General features: G+C 36.1%; 1 protein-coding gene across 2 annotated transcripts in view; it reads right to left on the bottom strand.

The window, feature by feature from the left end:
- MGAT4D (MGAT4 family member D) overlaps window positions 21-20,988 on the bottom strand; it is a 50,900-nt gene continuing 29,932 nt past the window's right edge. Inside the window, exons 8-12 of one of the 2 annotated variants that reach the window (XM_013978887.2) lie at window positions 19,440-19,554; window positions 17,299-17,429; window positions 13,935-14,042; window positions 11,885-12,054; window positions 21-4,562 (exon numbers count right to left, since the gene is read on the bottom strand). In XM_013978887.2, the coding sequence (XP_013834341.2) occupies window positions 12,040-12,054; window positions 13,935-14,042; window positions 17,299-17,429; window positions 19,440-19,554 (369 nt within the window). In that variant the 3' untranslated portion in view covers window positions 21-4,562; window positions 11,885-12,039. Of the gene's footprint in view, window positions 4,563-11,884; window positions 12,055-13,452; window positions 14,043-17,298; window positions 17,430-19,439; window positions 19,555-20,988 lie in introns of those variants that run through there. The other variant, XM_021101557.1, reaches the window with a different exon arrangement.

The raw sequence follows: 20,988 nt of genomic DNA, 5'->3' as shown, positions 1-20,988 counted from the left end.
TGCTTGTTAAGTAAGGATTGGTTGGGGGTCCAAATGGTTGCAAATTACAAGGGGAGAACTTGAGACCATAAGTTGCAGCTGGCGGGTGTTGTTCTGAATATAGCTGGTGGTGCCCTTGGGTCAGGTAAAATTCAAAGAAAGTTCAGGTTCTCAGTGGTGCAGAGATATGTCTGAGACCAGGTCCTCAATGGCTGCCCAACTCCATTTTTGTATGCCTGAACGGTGATTACTCCATTATAATTTTACCATCAAATCAAATATCCAATAGTATATGATAATTTACATAATAGCAACATGGACAAAACATTGTGGGAGCACAACAGAGTATGTTGCTATTCATTCTTTCTAAATGAAAATTTCATCAAGGAAGCGCCTTTGGATATCTGCTAGGAAGGCCAAGGAAACTGGCATTTTTTAGTATTGTGGAGAGAACATGAGGTGTCCTGAGACTGGAAAGTAGTTTTAGATAAAAGCAGAGTGCATGGCAGGGAGTGATTCTGGAACAGTACATTGGGGACAGTTTATCAAAGAGTCTAGATGCCAAGGAACAGAATTAAACTTTATTTTTCAGATAGGGCCATCAAATTATTTTAAGCAGAAAAATGGCAGAATAAACTGCAATTTTAAAAAAATAAGCAGCCACAGATAACATGTTGAGTGATATCATTTCTAAGTGCAATGTGAGTGTCAGGACATGAATCCCTCCTGAAGTCACAAGATGGAGCAGCTTGACTGATCTGTGTGTAGCCATAGGTACCTGGCTGTGATTCCAAATTATCAATCTCCAGGAAAAATAATAAACATTGTTGGGATGTCTGAGCAGGATGAAGGGAACCAGAAGGCAAATGCATCAAGTTTATTGACAGGAGATAAATACAGCTAATGGTGGTGATGGCAAAGGAGGCAGTAGTCTGGGTCCCAGCAATGGATAGTGCTTTCTTTCACCCTCTTTCCTGCCAACTTCTCTTCTTTTCACTTTTCACTTTTGAGTCTATAAAGGCAATGCAAATAGTCAAAAATCATTTCAAGTATATTGGAGCCCTTTTGTGGTAGTGATTTTCTGGGTACCTGCAGGATTGTACTTCTGGTTATTAGAATTTAGGGATGGCTATGACCTACTTTAGCCAATGAAATGTGAACAAATGTGATGTGTATCAGTTCCAGGTGGAAGCATCTCACCATCCTTTCTCCAGCCACAGTGATTCTTGAAGCACATGTTAAGGTACAGCCTCTGTCAACCTGGGTCCTTGTGTGACCTGAGTAGAGCTTGCTTGCTACCCTGGTATTGTGGATCAGAAATAGATGTTTGTAATTGTAAGCCACTAAAATATTGAGGCTATAAATTACTGCAGCATAAACCAAATCATCCTGCCAGAATCATTCATTTTTTCTGGAGAATTTCTTTTCCTGTTTCCATGTTTGATAACATGAGATGTAAATTTGAAGGGAAAGGAACTCAGACTGAGACCCTGGTCAAAGTTGAAAGATCAAGGAGGAAAGGATTCTTCAACTGTATCCCCAAGGTTTTTTGTTGTTGCTTTTACTTCTACTTTGTACATACTTTCAAACATACAAAAAACTTGGAAAGAGAGTACATGGATCTCCTATTTATTCTTTACCCAAAGTACTTGCCATATCTACTTTATCTCTTTCTTTTTTCTTATCTTCTATCTACTCATCTACTTTCCTCTGGACCAACTGAGAGTAAGTTTCATACATCATACCCTCTTACTATGTAATAATTAAGTAAATTTCCTAAGAACAAGGACAGTCTCTCATGTAACCACAGTTTAGTGATCTAATTCAGGGAATTTAACATCATTATAATACTTTAACCTATAGACAATATTTTAATTTCTTCTATTGTCCCAATAATGTTCTTTATAGCATGTTCCCAGGACTAGATATAATCTAGTATGAAATGTTGCATGTAATTGTTATGTCTGCAGTCTCCTTTAACCTGAAGTGATATCTACACATTTCCTTGCTTTCCATGCATTAGTATTATTCTATAGAATGTCTCTCAACATGGATTTGTCTGATATTTATTCATGATTAGATGCAAGCTATGAATTTTTGGCTGGAATATTGTATTAGGCAAGATTTTCCAGAGAAAGGGAATTTAGGCGAGAGAGAGAGTGAGAGAGAAAATACAGACAAGAAGAGATTTCTTATAGTAATTGGCTCACTGGGTTATGAATGCAAAAAAGACCCACAATCTGCTGTTGCAAACTGGAGAACCAGGAAAGCTGGTATATAGTTCAGCACAATCCTGAAGGTGTGAGAACCAGGGAGGCCCATGGCATAAGTCCTGGAGTTCAAAAGTCGAAGAACCAGGGATAAGGATGCCTGAGGGCCAGGTAAGAGGGATGGCCCGGCTCAAGAAGAGAGTGAGAATTTGCCTTTCCTCCATCTTTTGTTCTATTCGGTCCCTCAACAGCTTAGATGATGCCCACCAATGCTGGTGAGGGCAGATCTTTTCTCAGTCTATTGAATCAAATGCCAGTCTCTTCTAGAAGCATCCTCATAGAAACACTCCAAAATATGTTTTATCAGCAATCTGGGCATTCCTTAGTCCAGTCAAGGTGACATAAAATTATCCATCACAACTATCTTATAAGTGAATTGTGATCTTTTCAGAATAATATATCTGAGACACACTGCCTGCTTTCTCTGCTGTAGGATAACTGTTCTTCCATTTGTAATTAGTAATATGTGTGAATAAACTGATAATGATGCTCCATCATCATCAGGATTAGGGATTCGTATTATACTCATATCATTAAAAGATTCTGTAAATTTCCCATTACTTTCTGTATTCTGGAACAATTTTAAAACATTGAGACTATGTGGTTTCTAAAAGTTTTGTTGTGTTCCCCTATGCAGTCATCTGAGCCTGGCACCTCTTTGTGCTTTTTTTGTTATTTCTCTATAACTTTCAGTTTCCTCTATGAAAATCAGCTGATTTAAGGTTTCTGTCTTTATTTGCAGCAATTTGGTAAACTGCACTTTCCTAAGAAAAACTCATTTTGTCTAGGCTTTGAAAAAGAAAACCGTATCAGTAAAACAAAAATCTTTCAGCTCATGATTCATTGCCTGTGAGTGGCTATTAATATCAACACAGAATCAAAAATATACACCACGGGAAGTAAGGGGAAAAAACCCATAAGATGATGGTTTCCCTGTGAAAATGCCTGCCCAGATTTAGCTCCCATTATTTGTTCATAATTGTTGAAATTCTGCCACAGGGTGGAAGGTCCATATAGGGGTACACACAACAAATCCTGAGGTACTTTCAGCTTCTTTCTCTAAAAGGAGAAAATGAAATGGACACATGTGACCAGTTCATCTTTCATATTCTCTTTATACTTTGGTATATGATACGGTTCATCTTGAGGTAAATGTATGAAGTTTTGGCACTCAAAGATAATACAGTAGTATAAATTAAGATTTTCATATTTTATGATGAACAAGAATGAAAGAATATCTCTTATTTCTCAAAATCATAAAGTAAAACTCAATAGAATAACAAGAGGAAGAACAGTACATTTAATAGACTCCTGTAAGAAACTAGTGAATTAGTAAGATTTAAAAGACTTGAACAAATAAATTTAAAAGTCTGATATAAGAAAACTAGGCATCCAATGAATAGGAATTTTTAAAGAAGATATATTTAAAGTACAAAATTAACATTTATAAAAACAAAAAAAAGTAAATCAATTATGCTTCAATAAAAAGCAAGCAAGTTAGGCATATCTTAAAGGAAGCATACAATACAGAGACAATACATTCTTCTAAAATTCATATGAAATGCAAGAATTCATAACAGTTCTCAAGTTTTATCACACAAAGCTAAGAACAATGTAATTAAATGATAAATCAACAACAAAAAAATGGCAAAACCAATATATCAAAGAATACATACTCCCAAATAACCCATGAGTTAAAAAGGCAATAATAAGAGAAAATATGAAATATTTAGAACTGAATGAGTATCAGGACACATTCACATCAAGATGTTTGTTAATCAGCTCAAATGGCACTTAGGGGTAAGTTTAGAGTTTTAAATGCGTATATTAAAAAGACAAGATATTGGGGCACTACCAGACCCAAAGTTGCTTAAACATGTGCTTTCTATTTTAGATAGCTTAACAAAATGGATAAGAATATATACCAGTTCACACAGAACCAGTTCTTGTCTGTGACAACAGCAAGTTTCTGAACTTTCAGCTATTTATTGAGAGGATATAGTAACATCACTATCTAAGTCAACAAAATATATTTCTTAATTTTTAAAACTTCCCCATCTTTACTATTTTTACAATAAATTGTAACAGAGTACAAGCATCATAAACAAATGCTCTAACTTTTCTTGACATAAGAGGCAATTTAATACTTTCAAGTCTACTAGCTGGTTCACTGTTTCCTCCTATATAATTATCTGTCTTTATTATTATAGTTTCTGAAAGATGCCATTAGAAATCATGGTGTTCTGAGGTTCTAAGATATTACAGACCTTCTTATTAAGATTAATTTCTTCATATTCCTGTAATAAAAGAAACCTGTAACAAAAGTAAGAAACCTGTAACATCTAGAAATAACATATTACTTCATAAGATTGTCATAATTTTCACAATTTCTTAATAATACTCTTTCCTTATTCTGTCCTTTATACCACCTCCCTCTGTTGTATCTTTACATAAAAGATACAACATAAAAGTTTAAACAACAATTTTGAAGAAAATACAAACATGCTGTGTCTCATTCTTTAATAAAGTACTTAAGTTAGTCAATGCATCTTGATGGGAAGTATCCTTCTACTTCCTCGCCTTCTGTCACCTCCAACCAGGCTTACCAGACTTAGCAAAACAGCAAAGCAAAGTCATTGTTCAACTGGAACTCAAAACTAACTGGGTGTCCTGTATTTTATCTGGCAAGCTACCTGCACATATTGAAACACTCTGCCTTATGCCCAGTGTTCTGTGGAAAAAGGAAGGTGGCTTCATGTAGAATGAAACACTGGAAAATTATAAAACATACTATTCTCTGGCTTATCAACTAACAGAAAATCTTTATTTTATTTGAGTTTTCAGAAGTTATTAATACTAAGATATTTTAGTTGAAATCTTTATTCTAGCTGTTGAACATAATATGATAAAGAACAGTGATACTAAAGAGAGACGAAATCTCAAAATTTGTAAAACTAAGCAAATTCTTCACTAAGATGAATTTTTATATTATTAAATTATTATTTTTGAACTGTAAGCTAGAGATAAGCTAAATTATTTTCTGTTTAACAAACTATAGGTAATTTTAAAAATAAATTTTGTGAGAAGTGTAACACATAATTTAGCTGGTTAAGGAATAAATTTTACTTTTTTTCAAACACTGTTTTAAAGGTCTAAAAGAAAGAACATTACAGAAAACAGAGCAATGAAAGTGTTGCTATGTTCATCCTGGTTAAAGAAAAGAGGGTATGGGAGTTCCCTGGTGGTCTGGTGGTTAGGATTCAGCACTTTCACAGCTGCTGCTCAGGTTAAGTCCCTAGTCTGGGAACTAAGATCCCACTTCAAGCTGCTACATGCTGCAGCCAAGAAAAGGAGGGTGACATTGATCTCTCTGGAGCCATGTACATAAATCTTATTTTACACAATAACATTAAAAGTTGAAAAAAAACTGAACTATCCAACGTCTCGGTTCAAGGTGGTGGACGTCAAGACACCACTGAAATGATAGCATATGAACAGAAAAGGCAGTAAGTCCAAACACCGAAAGAATGGAGGCAACCCTCAGCCTCGGTGACTAATACTACTTATGAGACATCTACATCTGATGGAGGAAGGGGCACTGATAGAGCAGAGGTGAGGAATCTGTAACCCGGACACACAGGACCGGGGGTGCCATGGAGATGGACAATTCAATGGAAGATGGGAGCCGAACAGGGGCAAAACCTGAAGTCTGAAATGAGTCTGTGAGGGGAGCGCTCACAGCGCACACCTGAGCCGCCAGGACTTCCATCCCAGGAGGCGCACACAGTCTTTTTAATAAAAGCTTAATGAGCCATCTGGATGTAACTAGCACAGGCAGTGTGTGTACCAGTGCCCAAGAACAAATTCCCTCAAACCACGATGGAAAAAACCTACACAACCAAACCTCCAACACAAAACAATCACAATCTAGCCATTCATATCATCCAAAACACTGTTTGCCAACCAACAAGTTCTATCCAGGTACCAAAACCTCCCAGGAAGCCTTATCCCTGCCAATGTGACAAATAAATACAAAGATAGATGCAGGGCAGGGGTGGGGGCTGAGGGAGAGGAAATAACATTTACCCAGAGCACCACCAGACAACCAAGAATCACTAAATATTTGAAAAAGCGTGCAGCGTAACTGAAAAAGATCAAAATAAACAGACTGATCTGACTACAGAAAAACAGCTCATTCAGAATGCAGAAGAGAATTTTTAAAATGTTTATCAGAAAGATCTAACTAATGCTCAGAGATCTGAGAAAAATGATATCCTCAAAACAAATAAATGCTGGGTAAAAAGGAACAAAAATTTTTAAAGACTCAAAATTCAATAAAAACGTTAGTCAAAGAACCTACCTGGTCCATAGGAAAACAAAGGACAGAAAATAATACATAAAAGCTATGACATATAGAGGACTGGTTCAGTAAGTTTAATGTCTGATTATTAAGTTCAATTTCAGAAAAGAAAACTTAGAAAAAAGAGAGCAAAATAATCAAAGTAATAACATACCATGAACCAAACATTTGTGTCACCTTTCCTCAAATTCATATGTTGAAGTTTAAATCCCCAGTGTATCTGGAAGTAAGGCCTTTGGGAGATGATTAGGTCCTGAGGGTAGAAAGCTCGTGAGTGGGATTAGTGCCTTTGTAAGGGGATAAGGAGATCCGGGCCTTCTCTGCTCTTGGTGGTGTAATGACATAACCAGAGAAGAGCTGTCTGCAAACCAGCAAGAGGGCCCTCACCATAATGGTCCATGCTGGCATCCTCAGCCTGGACCACCCAGCTCCTAGAACTGTGGGAAATACATTTCTGTTGTTTAAACCACTCAGTCTGTGGAATTTTGTTACAGCAGCCCAAATTGACTAAGATTTAATAAAAATGAGTAAGAATCTGAGCTAATATTCATCTATCCTGCAAGTAGTATAGTAATGTGGAGAAATAAAAATTAGCAGCCTGAGCATATTATTTAGCAATATAAAAATGACTACTAGAGAAGTTTAAACCAGAAATGATTAAATGTTATTGCCTCTGGTGAATCAGGGCTGGAGGAGTGTGGGGGATTGATGCCTTTTATTATGAGTTCTTTTTTTTTTTTTTTTCTTTTTATGGCCGAACCCTCGGCAAATGGAAGTTCCCAAGCCAGGGGTTGAATCAAAGCTTTGTCTGTAATCCACACCATAGCTCATGGCGCTGGGTCCTTAACCCACTGAGTGAGGCCAGAGATCGAACCTGTGTCCTCATGGATCCTAGTTGGGTTTTTTACCACTGAGCCATGACAGGAACTCCCAGGAATTCTTTTTTATTACCTTTTAATCATCTGTGTGTATATTACTTGATAAATATCAACAAAGCTAAGAATCTTATATAATTGAATTTTATTCTATTTTTAAATGTTCTGTTTGGGAAATGGAAGGGATAATCCATTTTTGCAACCCTCTCATCAGTTTGGAAATATCTAATTTTGAATATCTAAAAGTCTTAGCAAATGGACAGTTCATTATTTCCCTGAAGTTGCTTTTGACAGGGAAATGTGGTTTCAGTGAGGGATGCTGAAAGCACTTCAAATTCCTAGGTTTGGAGGGAAAGAGGGGTGGTGGTGTTCTGCTTTTTGTTCTTGCAGGAGAGAAGGGAAACATTCAGAAAGGAGCTATGAAAAGAGAAAGACCCTTGACCCATAGGAGAGCAGATGAAGGGGCCTGGGAAATTTGACACCTGAGCTACTTTATCTCCACAGAGCACCCGGGACCAATCATATTCTGAGCTACAATATGTTTTGGGTATCTTTGGACATGTGCTTTGCCATATCTCATCCTGGCTTCAAACTTCTGCGATCTCAGTGAACTAAAAGATGAAAAACAAACCAAAAAAAACCTTCATCATGATGCGAGTCTAACTGAACGTCAGAGGGCAGGGTTATCTTCATGGGATATGCACCTACGTTTCCATGGTGAAGTGGTGTGAGTAAAATTAAGGCATCCTTTTGATTGTATGTCATGTGCCTCTTTTACTGTTGGAATGTGAAATGGTGATTTTGTGTGAACACACTGCCATCCATCCACATAAATCATACACAGAATGAGGGAGAAGACAAAGGTAACAAAATGAAGGATGTGTAAGAAAGCTGTATCTCCAACTGCCAGAGGAAAATGGAGAAGCCATCTGCAGGGTCAAGCCCAGCACTGCTAGAAATGGAGGTGAAGAGGGGGCCAAACTAGAGAATGGCTTGCAAGTCTGTGTGAGAGGCGGATAAAGCCCTAGACACCCACTCTTCCCCATGGGTCCAGCTGACTATCTTTTCTCCACTCCCGAAGGGTAATTCTCTAAAAGAAAAACAGGGTTTCTAGATTCAAACCAGGGTAGGGATAGTAATGAAAAACAGGACAAATAAGCAAATACTGACAAAGTAAATACTGAAATCTCCAACTACCTCTGCCCACTTGGCTCCCAGTTTCTCTAGCAATTTAAGCAAGACTTGAAGATGCTAACATAGGGAAAGACCCCAGCCACTCCTCCCCAAATGGTGAAAAGCACAGATCCAGCCAAGTGCCAGCGCTGCCTATCAGCTTTCTCTCCATTTGAACGGACAACCTACTTAGGTACGTGAGGATACATGAGGAAACCCGTTAACATGAGAAACAGGGGCAAATAAAACAACTTTGAAAAAAGAAAATATGCAGGAAGAAGAAATCTTTTTAAAAAATGATTAAAATCTTCAGAGGGTTAAGTGGAACTATTTCAATCATAAAATAAGAACCAAATGTTATAAAAAGAGGCAGTGAGGAGTTCCTGTCGTGGCGCAGTGGAAATGAATCCGACTAGGAACCATGAGGTTGCAGGTTCGATCCCTGGCCTCACTCAGTGGGGCAAGGATCCGGCGTTGCCTTGAGCTGTGGTGTAGGTTGCAGACGCGGCTCAGATCTGGTATTGCTGTGGCTGTGGCTTAGGCCAGCAGCTACAGCTCCCATTAGACCCCTAGCTTGGGAACCTACATATGTCGAAGATGCGGCTCTCAAAAAAAGACAAAAAGACAAAATAAATAAATAAATAATAAATAATAAAAAGAGGCAGTGACATTAGGAGAATAAAAAGGGTTGTTAGAAATTAAAGCCGTATTAACAAAACAAAAACCAAGGAAACCAAGTCATTGAAAACTGCCCTCCCCTGCAAAAAACAAAAGAAGCACTAATAAAAGAATAGAAGGGGAGTTCCTATTGGTGCTCAGTGGGTTAAAGACCTGATATAGTCTCGAGGATGCAGGTTCCATCCCTGGCCCCCCTCAGTGGGTTGTGGACCTGACGATGCAGTGAGCTGTGGTGTAGACTGCAGAAGTGACTCGGATCTGGCATTGCTGTGGCTGTGGGAGTAGGCAGCAGCTGCAGCTCAAATTCAGCCCCTAGCCTGGGAACTTCCAGGTGTCTCAGGTGTGGCTGTGAAAAGAAAAAAAAAAAAAAAAAGGATGAAACACAAAATTAGAAAAATTCCCAGAAAGTAAAGCAAATAGAAAATAGAGAAGGAGAGAGTAGAAGAGGGAGAATACCGGGCCAAGAAATCTAACATTTGAAAAGGGGTTTTCTAAAAAGAGCATAGAAAATAGAGGGCAAAATTTATCAACCAAAAAAGTTAAGGATATTTTCCAGAGTCAAAGCAGGAGTTCCCAGATTAAAAAGTCCCACCATATATCAAGCACCATAGATAAAGACAGACCCATAGCATCGTCACGAAATTGTAGAACCCAAATACAAGAACATTTTTAAAGGTTTAGAGATGGGAAAATTGGTCTTACACAAAGACACAGGAATTAGAATAGCTTTAACTATTTTTCAAGAGCTACATTATTGAATGCCTTCAAAAATCTAGGTGGGGAGTTCCCATCGTGGCCCAGTGGTAACAAACCCAACTAGTATTCATGAGGATGTGGGTTTGATCCCTGGCCTCGCTCAGTGGGTTAAGGCTCCAGTGTTGATGTGAGCTGTGGCACAGGTCACAGATGTCGCTCAGATACAGCGGTGTTGCTGTGGCTGTGGCATAGGCCAGTGGCTACAGCTCCAACTGATCCCTAGCCTGGGAACTTCGATATGCCACAGGTACAGCCCTAAAAAAACAAACAAACAAACAAACAAAAAAAATCGGGGTAGGAAGGGGGAATCATCTCCAATTCAGAATTGTGTGCCCAGCCAATTTAACAAGTTTAACAGAATGCTGTCATTTTAAGATGTTTTATTTCCCCAAGACTTAACATCTCAGTCTTTCTCAAGAAATGACTGGTGGATGCAGTAAACCAAGAATAATGCAGATCAGGATCCAGAAAACAGGGGAATCAACTCAAGAGACAAAGGGAGCCCCAGGAGGTTCCTAAGCTATCTGTCAGAGCTGGTCAGAAGGCCCTGCAGAGAGATTTGTCAAGATTAGAAAGTGACAGAAATGCAGAAAAGCATTTGATAATATTCAACATTCATTCATGATTTTTTTTTTTTCCCTTTTAGGGCTGCATCTGCGGCATATGGAAGTTCCCAGCCTAGGGGTTGAATTGGAGCTGCAGCTGCCAGCCTCTGCCACAGCCACAGCCACAGCAACACCAGATCCGAGCTACGCCTGTGACCTACACCATATCTCACAGCAACACCATATCCTTAACCTACTGAGTGAGGCCAGGGATCGAACCTGTGTCCTCATGGAGACTATGAGGTTCTTAACCTCGGGTTCTTAGCCCACTGAGCCACACTGGGAACTGCTCATTCATGATTTTTTAAAATATTTGAATACAATGAGAAAAGATTTAGATAATTTACAGAGAATTTGAGGTTGAACTGGTGATAAGCACACTGAAATAAAGCAAACAAAACTCCAAAGAAAAAAAAGTTTGTAATAAAGAGTGGAAAGATTATACTATGTAGTTTTAGTACAAATAGCATTCATAATTATAAAATTATTGAATACTGAGCTAACCAATTATATTATACTGATAGAGTGGAGGTTGAGGTAGAATGAACTCTATCAAAATTAAAATTGTTTGAAATTGTGCTTATTGAAAGACACTGTTAAAAAATGAAAGGGCAAGGCATAGTCGAGACTTGCAGTCAGACTACACACAGTTATAACAATTCAAAAATAAAAGGTAAACAGCCCAATTTTTTACATGGAAAAATATTTGAAAAGATATTTCATAAAACATATATCATCAAAATGTATGTCATTATATATATTTATATGTATACTAATGTATAAAATATATGAAGCACATGAAAAGATGCTCAGCATCACTGGTCACTAAAGAAGTGAAAATTAAAATCAAAATAAGATATCAGGATCTGCCTATTTTAGAATTTTATACAAATAGAGTCATACAGTATGTAGTCTTTTGCACCTGGCTTTTTTCATTTAATTATTTACCCATCTATTGATAAGAATGAGGCTTTGAACTCAGATCTATTGTCTCCAAATTCATTGTATATCCACAGTACATGATAAAAAGAGAAAAGGCAATTGGTTTTTCTAAAACATGGTATTAGTGAATATATCAGAAAATCACATGAATAAACTTTAAAAATACACACAATGTAGGGATATAAAATAACATAAAACAGCATAATATAACAAACATCTATATATTTATATCAATTTGAAACTTACCACTTAATTATCGAAGGTTTAACTTTTTAAAAAAATATGATATAATCTCTTATCCACTATGAAGAAAGTTGAGAAATATTTATCCTTGTTACACCATTTTTTCCCAAAGAATGATTCTGATCATTTTTAAAGACGGTGTTGGAATTATGAAATTCCTAATAATAGATATCCTGTTAGAAATTTAAAAAATAACTTAAATATAATCACATTTGACATCACTAGATTGTTATTTCTGTTTCATGTGGTATGAAGAAAAAAAGAAAAAAACTCAGATTATAACATCGAATTATGAGTGATTAGAAGTTCATTTTATCATGAATTTACAAAGATAAGGTTAAAATATCTTATCTGGCAAAAGAAAATATATAGTGGAAAAAAGAATCCCTATAATAGCATCAACAAACAGAATGGTAGAGCTCAATTTCTTTCTGCAACATCTGTGACTATTTTTTATGTATTTTAATGGTATTTCCTTTTGCATAAAGATTCATAAGTGTTAAATTTTGATTATTCCAGACACTTTTAATCTTGAATGCCACCTTGCCAGACAGCTAACAGTTGATGTTTGCCAAGTTCACACTATGAGGTACTGTTTCAAAGAGTACAGGTACAATAAATACAGAGTAGAAAAGGCAGGAAGAGGGCAGGTCACAAACAATGAATAAAGTGATAGGAGGATGCGTATGTACATCTGTCTCATTTCAATTTACAGAGGATTAAAGCAATCATTTGATTTGTTGTGCAAAGAAACGAAGAGGATAGAGATGTCAATAGTATTTCAAAAGTGAAAGAAATCTTAAGGATTGTTTAATTTGAGCTCCTCAGTTTATAGATTTTCAGAGGAGTGGCAGGACTTGCCCTGTACCATGTACAGAGGCCACAAAACTAATAAATAGCTCTTTTGACTCTGAAGTCTTTGCTTTTTCTACCCCACCAAGATGCTGAAGCAAGTACAAATAACATGGTTGTCAAAAATGATGAAAACTGGAGTTCTGCTTGTGGTTCGGCAGGTTACGAACCTGACTAGTCTCCATGAGGATGCAGGTTCCATCCCTGGCCCCACTCAGTGGGTTGAGGATCGGGTGTTGCAGTGAAGTGTGGGGTAGGTCACAGACATGGCTCAGCTCTGGCGTTGCTGTGGCTGTAATATAGGCTGGCAGCTGCAGTCTGATTTGACCCCTTGCATGTGAACTTCCCCATGCCAAGGGTGCAGCCTTAAAAAGGAAAAGAAAAAAAAAAAAAAAAAAGAAAAAAAAAAAAAAAGGAGTTCCCGTCGTGGCGCAGCGGTTAACGAATCCGACTAGGAACCATGAGGTTGCGGGTTCGGTCCCTGGCCTTGCTCAGTGGGTTAAGGATCCGGCGTTGCCGTGAGCTGTGGTGTAGGTTGCAGACGCAGCTTGGATCTGGCATTGCTATGGCTCTGGCATAGGCCGGTGGCTACAGCTCCGATTCGACCCCTAGCCTCGGAACCTCCATATGACGCAAGAGTGGCCCAAGAAATAGCTAAAAAACAAAAAACAAAAAACAAAAAAAAAAAAAAAAGAAAAGAAAAAAAACACTTAGGAATGATTAAAAACCAAATAATGCTGAGTTTTTGTTCATGTGGTTAAACAGTGGTCTGAAATAAGAATGTTGATACATTTAAAATCAACAATTACAGATGTTAGTTTTGAAATATTCTTTTATAATTTTGAATGTCAGACTAAATTTGTGAGTTTTATAATAATTTCAAAACACTTTTTTTTAAGTCTCATAATTTGAATTGCACAGCCAGGAACAGTAAGGCATTAACGTTTACGAAAGCTGGATTTTTCCCAACCATGATAGATAACTTGTAAAGAAAGCTGGTCTTCATAACAAGTAGTTCTGTCATAAGATGAACTGTATTTTATTTTATTTTAAAATGATTTTTATTTTTTCTATCATAGCTGGTTATGAACTGCACTTAAACAATTTTATAGTCTCTTAGGTTCTCATCACTCCTTTGCTAAATATTTTATAAGTTCATGAAACACTGTATATTACTCGAGTTACACTTCAAATTACTTACTTTGAAATATTGTTCTCGTCCAGGGAATGATGACTGTATCCCCACATGTTGGAAAAGAGAAGGTTTATATCGAATACGAATATGCTTATTTCGTTCTATACATTTTTCCTGGGGGAAAAGTAAGAGAAACAACAATCTTATGTATAAACCCAAATACTCCTTTTTATTGCGCTTACTGATGGCAGAACTTTAAAATTTAAACACAACATTTAATTCTCAGCTTTTTCTTCATAAGAATAATGGAACAAAGAAGTTAAGATACAAAAACAGGTATTTTCATGAACTCTGCTAATTTCATTAGAAAATCAGGCTACTGTTTTACCAACTGTAAGTTTCCTCTCCTTTCTCTTTATTCCAGTAACATGAAATTTTTAATATCTCCTAGCTATCAATTTCTTTCAGACTATGCTATTTTCTCCCCACTCATAGATTTAGTTCCTATACCGAATTACACCCTTCTCACCTTCTTCTTAAAAATTATGTGATTAAGACAAAAAGCCAATATTATACTTAATGGGAAAAGACTTGTATAACTTTTTAAAAATAAAACGACCTCTCTTCTATTAAAAACAAACATTTGAAATTATTATGATTGTTACATGAGAATTATTTTATGTGACATATACATAGAAAATTCATAAAATATATCTCAAGTTTATGTACACAATTTTAAATAGGCATTTCTACCAAAGTTAACTAACATGTATGAAATACATTAAAGAAAATAATTATTTTATAACCATAGAGTAATTAAATAATCTAGAGTTATTTTAACATGAAACTAAATTAAGGTGAGATAAAATCAGTTGAGGAGTTAGAATTTAGCAAATATGGTAATACCGTCTAATCTATTAATAAAAGTTCCAGTGGGACAGTATTATCAAATACTGGCTCCCCAAAAATACTCACCAAATAACCTGCTCATAAAGCAAAGGTGAGTTCATTGCTTATTGCAGTTAAGAGAGAAACTACCTTGAGAGACGTGTGTTCAAGTCTTGTGTCTATTTTTCAACTGGGTTCTTTTCCTGTTGTCGAGTGTTGAAAGTATTTTATATATTCTGAATACAAGTCCCTGTTGCATATGGAATTTACAAATCTTTTCCTAGTCTATGGCATCTTATCTTCTTAATAGTAAATTTTGCAACACAAAAGGTTTTAATTTTGATGAAGTCTCATTTATCAACTTTTCAAAAATGGATCTAGTATTTAGTGTCATGTCTAAGAATTCTTTACCTAGTCCTGGGTCCTGAAGATGTTTTCTTATATATTCTTCTAAATGTTTTATAGTTTTATGTTTTATATTTAGATAAATGATTGAGCTATGCTTGCATAAGATGTGATGTTTAGGTTGAGATCCTTTTTAAAAAAATACAACTGATCCAATACACATTTGTTGAAAGACTATTCCTTCTCCATTGAATTAAGTATGTTCCTTTGTCAAATATTAGTTGGCCATATTTTTTGTGGACCTATTTTTGGGCTGTTCCATTCCATGGGTCTATATGTTTACCCCTTTGCCTCTAAAGACTTGTTCTGATTACCATAACTTCATAGTAAGATTTAAGATCAAGTCATCTGATGATGGGTCCAATTTCATTCTTTTTCCAAATCATTTAGCTAATTTAGTTACCTTGCCTTTTCTCAAAAATGTTAAAACAAGCTTGTTTATACCCACCAAAGAAAACCTTACTGGGATTTTGATTAGAATTGTGCTGAATCCAAATATCAGTTGGGAGAGCAGTTGCATAGTTACTATGTTGAGTCTCCCAATCCATGGTTGTGGTATGTCTATTTCATCTTTTGAAGTTTTTAGCATATAGGTAATGTATATATTTTATTAGTATTATATACATACATATATAAATGGAATTTGCAATTTTTTTCCTAGTTTGTGACATCTTATCCTAAGAGTAAATTTTGCAGCACAAAAGTTTTAATTTTGATGAAGTCTAATTTGTCAATACATTATATATATACACATATATATCTGTATCATATTCTTTCATTCTAATATTGGTAATTTATATCTTCAGGTTTTGTTGGTGTTGTCAGAGATTTGTCAGTTTTATTGCTCTTTTGAAAAAAACCAGCTTTTGGTTTCAATTTCTCCACAGCTTTTATGTTTTCAATTGGTTGCTTTCTGCTCTTAGTTATTATTGTCTTCCTTCTGCTTGATTTTGGTTTATTTTGCCCTTTTTTAGTTTCTTAAAGTGGAGGCCAAGTTATTAATGGGAAATCTTTCTTCTCTTCTAAGATAAAGATGTCATGCTACAAATTCCTCCTTAAGCAGTGCTTTAGCTGCATCCCACAAATTTTTATACCCTGTATTTTTGTTTTCATTCAGTTCAAAATATTTTCTAATTTTCTTTAAGACTTCCTCTTTCACTCACAGTTTATTTTAAAACGTGTTGTTTAACTTCCAGGTATTTTTAGATGTTTCAGTTATCTTTCCGTTACTAATTTCTATTTTGAGTCCATTGTTGTCAGAGAATATATGTTTTATGATTTCAATTTAAATTTGTTAACATTTGTTTGATGATACAAGACATGTCTATTTTGGTGATAGGTCTAAGTTTATTTTAAAAGAATGTGCTTCCTAATGTTGTTGGAGGTAGTGTTTTTTTAAATATCATTTAAATCCAGATGGTTGATGGTGCGGTTCAGTTCTTTTATCTCTGCTGTTTTCTGCGTACTAGCTCTGTTATTACTGAGAAAGGAGGGTTGAAGTTTCTAGCTATCATTGTAGACGGATGGATTTTTCCTTTCAGTTCTGTCATCTTTGGTTTCATGTATTGTGAGTCTCTGTTGCTACATGTGTGTACTTTGAGGACTGTCTTCTTAATGATTTGACCCTTTTATCAGTATGTAGTATCTTTGATTCCTGGCCAATTTTTTTTTCTCTGAAGTCTACTATGATATTAATGTAGCTACTACAGATTTCCTTTGATTAGTGTCTGCATGGTATATCTTTTTCCATCTTTTAACATATCTGTATCATTATATTTGAACTGAGTATAGACAGCAGATAATTGCACAGTTTTTCAATCCATTCTGATGAACTCGTCTCTTAATTGGTGTATTTTGACCATTTATATTTGATGTAAACATTGGCGTGTCTGGGTTTATGTCTACTGTTTTTATTGGTTTTTTTTCTATTTATTTACTTTTTAGCCCCTCTGTTTCCACTTTTCACTGCATTTTTTGGACTCCTATTACTTCATTCAGTAGGCATGTCAGTAAAAATTTAGGATATAGGAAGTCGAAAAATGGATGCACTAACCAGATTTGGTTGTGTAAACAAAATTTAGGTAATTACATTAGAAAGATTGTATTTTTCTAAAATATGAAGCAAAGAAATACTCACAAGAGTTTCTCCTGGGTTACACATCTTTACTTGAAAAATGTCCCCCAAGAGCAAGTCTATGGGTTTGTCTTTGTAGAACATTAAAAAAAATCGTACAAAGTCAATTAAATCCTCAGATTTAAACAGCTTTCCTACGGAGAAAAAAACAAAAAAACTCTTTAGTGCCTACATGATAGATCATAACATAACCTTTAAATATAATTGTTCACTCTGTTAACATGGGAAAAGAGTAAATAAACAACTATTAAAAATTAAATATATATTATTCCTTAGAAATAAAGTGTAAAGCATTAATGAGGTTGGGGAAACAAAGTAACATATATGCTTCAGTATTAAGAATTACCACTTCTGGGGGGAAAAGTAAGCCCAGAAGCAAGCTTAGAAGAGTGAGTACTCTCAGGAAATCAACTTTGACAACTAATGAGAATCAAGTGTAAGATATATAAATAGGAGTATAGGAGCTGCAGTCTTACTGATTTCTTCAGGAACTGTGATTTGTAAACTGTCTTTTGTAGAACTTTATCGATCTACAAATGGTAGATCGATAAAGTAATACAGATTACTTCAATATTTGAGCATTATTTCATTAAACCACTATTTTTCTCTTATATTTATGATTCTTAAAGAATTTAAGAATCTTAAAGATTTACTATATTTTAAAGTAAGATTTAAATACATGCAAGCATTTATTCTAATACATTGCATCTGTAATTTTAAAATAAAATTGAGGGTGTAAGATTCAGGTAAATATTCACATTTTTTTTTTTCTTTTTAGGGCTGAACCTGTGGCATATGGAAATTCCTGGGCTAGGGGTTGAATTGGGGCTGCAGCTGGCAGCCTATGCCACAGCCACAGCAACGCAGGATTTGAGCTGTGTTGAAAAAAACTTTCAGGGCCTTAAAATTGGATTCCACACCACTTTCCAAAATTTTGGGGGAATAAGTGGTCAAAAAGCAATATATTAACAATTACAAAATCTAGTTTTGAGGACAAAAATGTAAGGAATAGAAACAGGCTTATCACATTCCCATTTATGTGAATTTTCAATGATAAACACCAAATATTTTACATGGCATATGTATATTTACACGCATGTTCTGAATGAAATATATTGAGTGAGGGGAATTCCTGTCTTGGCTCAGTGGAAATGTATCTGACTAGCATCCATGAAGACAAAGGTTCAGTCCCTGGCCTCACTCAGCGGGTTAGGGATCCAGTGTTGTCATAAGCTGTGGTGTAGGTCGCAGACACGGCTCGGATCCCATGTTGCTGTGGCTGTGGTATAGCTCCAATTCACCCCCTAGCCTGGGAACCTCCATATGCCATGGGTGCGACCCTAAAAGGACTATATATATATATATACACACACACATACATACATACATACATACATATATGGAGAGAGAGAGTGAAACCCTAATACAGGAGTGGGAGGAAGTGGAGGTAGGGGTTGGGCTTAAAGCAAAAGAATAAAACTGGAGAGAGCTCCTGCTTGAAACAACAATGCAGCATAGAATGAGTTTGGTACCTCAGCTTGCTGCTGTGAGAGTCAAATATAAGAAAAATGGATAGAAGGAAAAGAGGAATGAATGGAGGGAAAGAAAAGGAAAATCTATAGAAGAATCATTAAAAAAATCACATCATGGGCACCATTTTAGGAACTTTACTGTGTGGTGGGTATAACTCCTGTTTTTATGTTTTTTTCAGCATACTAGAAATTACAGGGACTTCAAAGTACAACAGTCCTGTTAAAATTCCTTCCTCTACAACTTCAATTATTTGGCTTTGAGTATTTTTCCATGTAAAACAGGGAAAAGTACATCTTAGTCATTGTGCTAACAAGTGCCCCCGACTCGGACAGCATTTAGCAAGCGGTAGCTAGCTGCCTTGTGTTTTTATAATATGTGAATATATGTCAATCTGCTTATTTATACTGTCCATCTAGAAAAAAATTGTTTAAAAATACATTTTCTGACATTCGGATTCTTGAATCTGATTTTAATATTAAACTCATTGCACCTTTATAGAAATCCTGCCATTCCTCTCCAATTAGTAACAAATTATTTAATAAGTTCTTAAAAACTTTTAGCATTACTGTGTACTAAAAATCTTGACCCCACAAAATCAATCCGCTGCTTACCTATAAATCCTAGAATTGAAAACTCAATATAAAACCAATTATTCGAAGTTATGTTATGTACAAAATCTGCGATTTTTGTGAAATACATCTTGTTAGCTATGATGTCATCTTCTAGCTGGAAAAAAACCCAAAAGGCATTAGCACTTGGATGCTTCCATAGAAAAAATTACATTAGCTTGAAAACTGAAAATACTTTCAATAGGATACACTGAAAACATGCTTTTATGAGGTAACAGGTTGATTTTTGTGGGATTCATTGAAGGTATCTCCTGTTAATCAATTTTTATTTTCTGATTCTGAGACCAGGGATTATCTGTTTATTTCCTAGGTACCAATAAATAACATGCAATCTAAATCCTCCTTGGAAAATTCCATTTATCTGAATCCTCTTTCACCCTCGCAAATACTCCAGTCTCTAGGTAAAGACTAACTGGCTCTATGCTTAGACGACAGGTGCCTTGTTCTAGCACCAGATGTTGTGTTTGGCAAAGTGATGACAAAAGGGAGCTGACACTCTCACCCCAACCAACTGGTTACAAGGATTGTACCAATCAGCCTAAATAATCCTCCATAAAGTGTGTGTCTGCTGCAGGGGGGAGAGGGGGGAGATGTAATGCATGTTATGTGGAGTCTGGAGAAAAAGAAGGCCTCCTAAAAGATTTGGGAAGATGTGCAAGGCCTTGGGTACAATGGAGAGGATAAAACAGAATCTGTTGTTTCAAAATGGGACAGGTACATTGGCTTGATCTCATGTTTCTATTATGTCGCCACTAACTAGGAATCATAAGGGTTTCTTTCTTTTTTTTTTTTTTTTTCTTTTTAGGGCCGAGGCATATGGAAGCTCCCAGGCTAGGTGTCGAATAGGAGCCGTAGCTGCTGGCCTACACCACAGCCACAGCAACACTGGATCCGACCTGCGTCTGCATCCTACACCGTTTGCGGCAACGACAGATCCTTTAATCCAGAGTGAGTTCAGAGATTGAACCCGCATTCTCATGGATACTAGTCAGTTCTCAACCTGCTGAGCCACAACAGGAACTCCTAAAGGGATTTTTTTTTTTTTCTTCCAATAAAAAAGAAACCTGGCTTCAGGCCTTTTTCTCATTCCCTCTCTGGATTCGCTGATAACAGACACTGTGCCAACTCCTCTCACAAGTGCACATTGTCTCTCATGTAGTGAGGCATATACTAACTGTTGGGAAATGTAGTATTGCAGCAATTTAACAGTATGCAGAAATGTGGGGGGGTACAACCTATATACAACTGATTTATTTCACAAATAAGTCATTGTAGTGTCAAATGTGGTAAGGTAAGGTGACAATGATAAGCATATATACTGTCTCACACAAGCACTCAAAATATGTTTGTTTAATACTTGTGGGCAGAGAAATGTAAGCAGTACAATTTCTACTTTTTTCTAACTTGAGAATTTCAGTTTGCTTCAGCGACTATAATAGTGACCCAGCAACACGACAAATATAGAATCAATTTAAAGCTTCCTTTTGGCGTTTTAATATAGTGGATATTTTCTATTTTATAAATATAAAGT

The sequence above is a fragment of the Sus scrofa genome, chromosome 8, assembly GCF_000003025.6.
Source record: "Sus scrofa isolate TJ Tabasco breed Duroc chromosome 8, Sscrofa11.1, whole genome shotgun sequence".
NCBI lineage: Eukaryota > Metazoa > Chordata > Mammalia > Artiodactyla > Suidae > Sus > Sus scrofa.
This window is presented reverse-complemented; position numbering and strand designations above follow the sequence as displayed.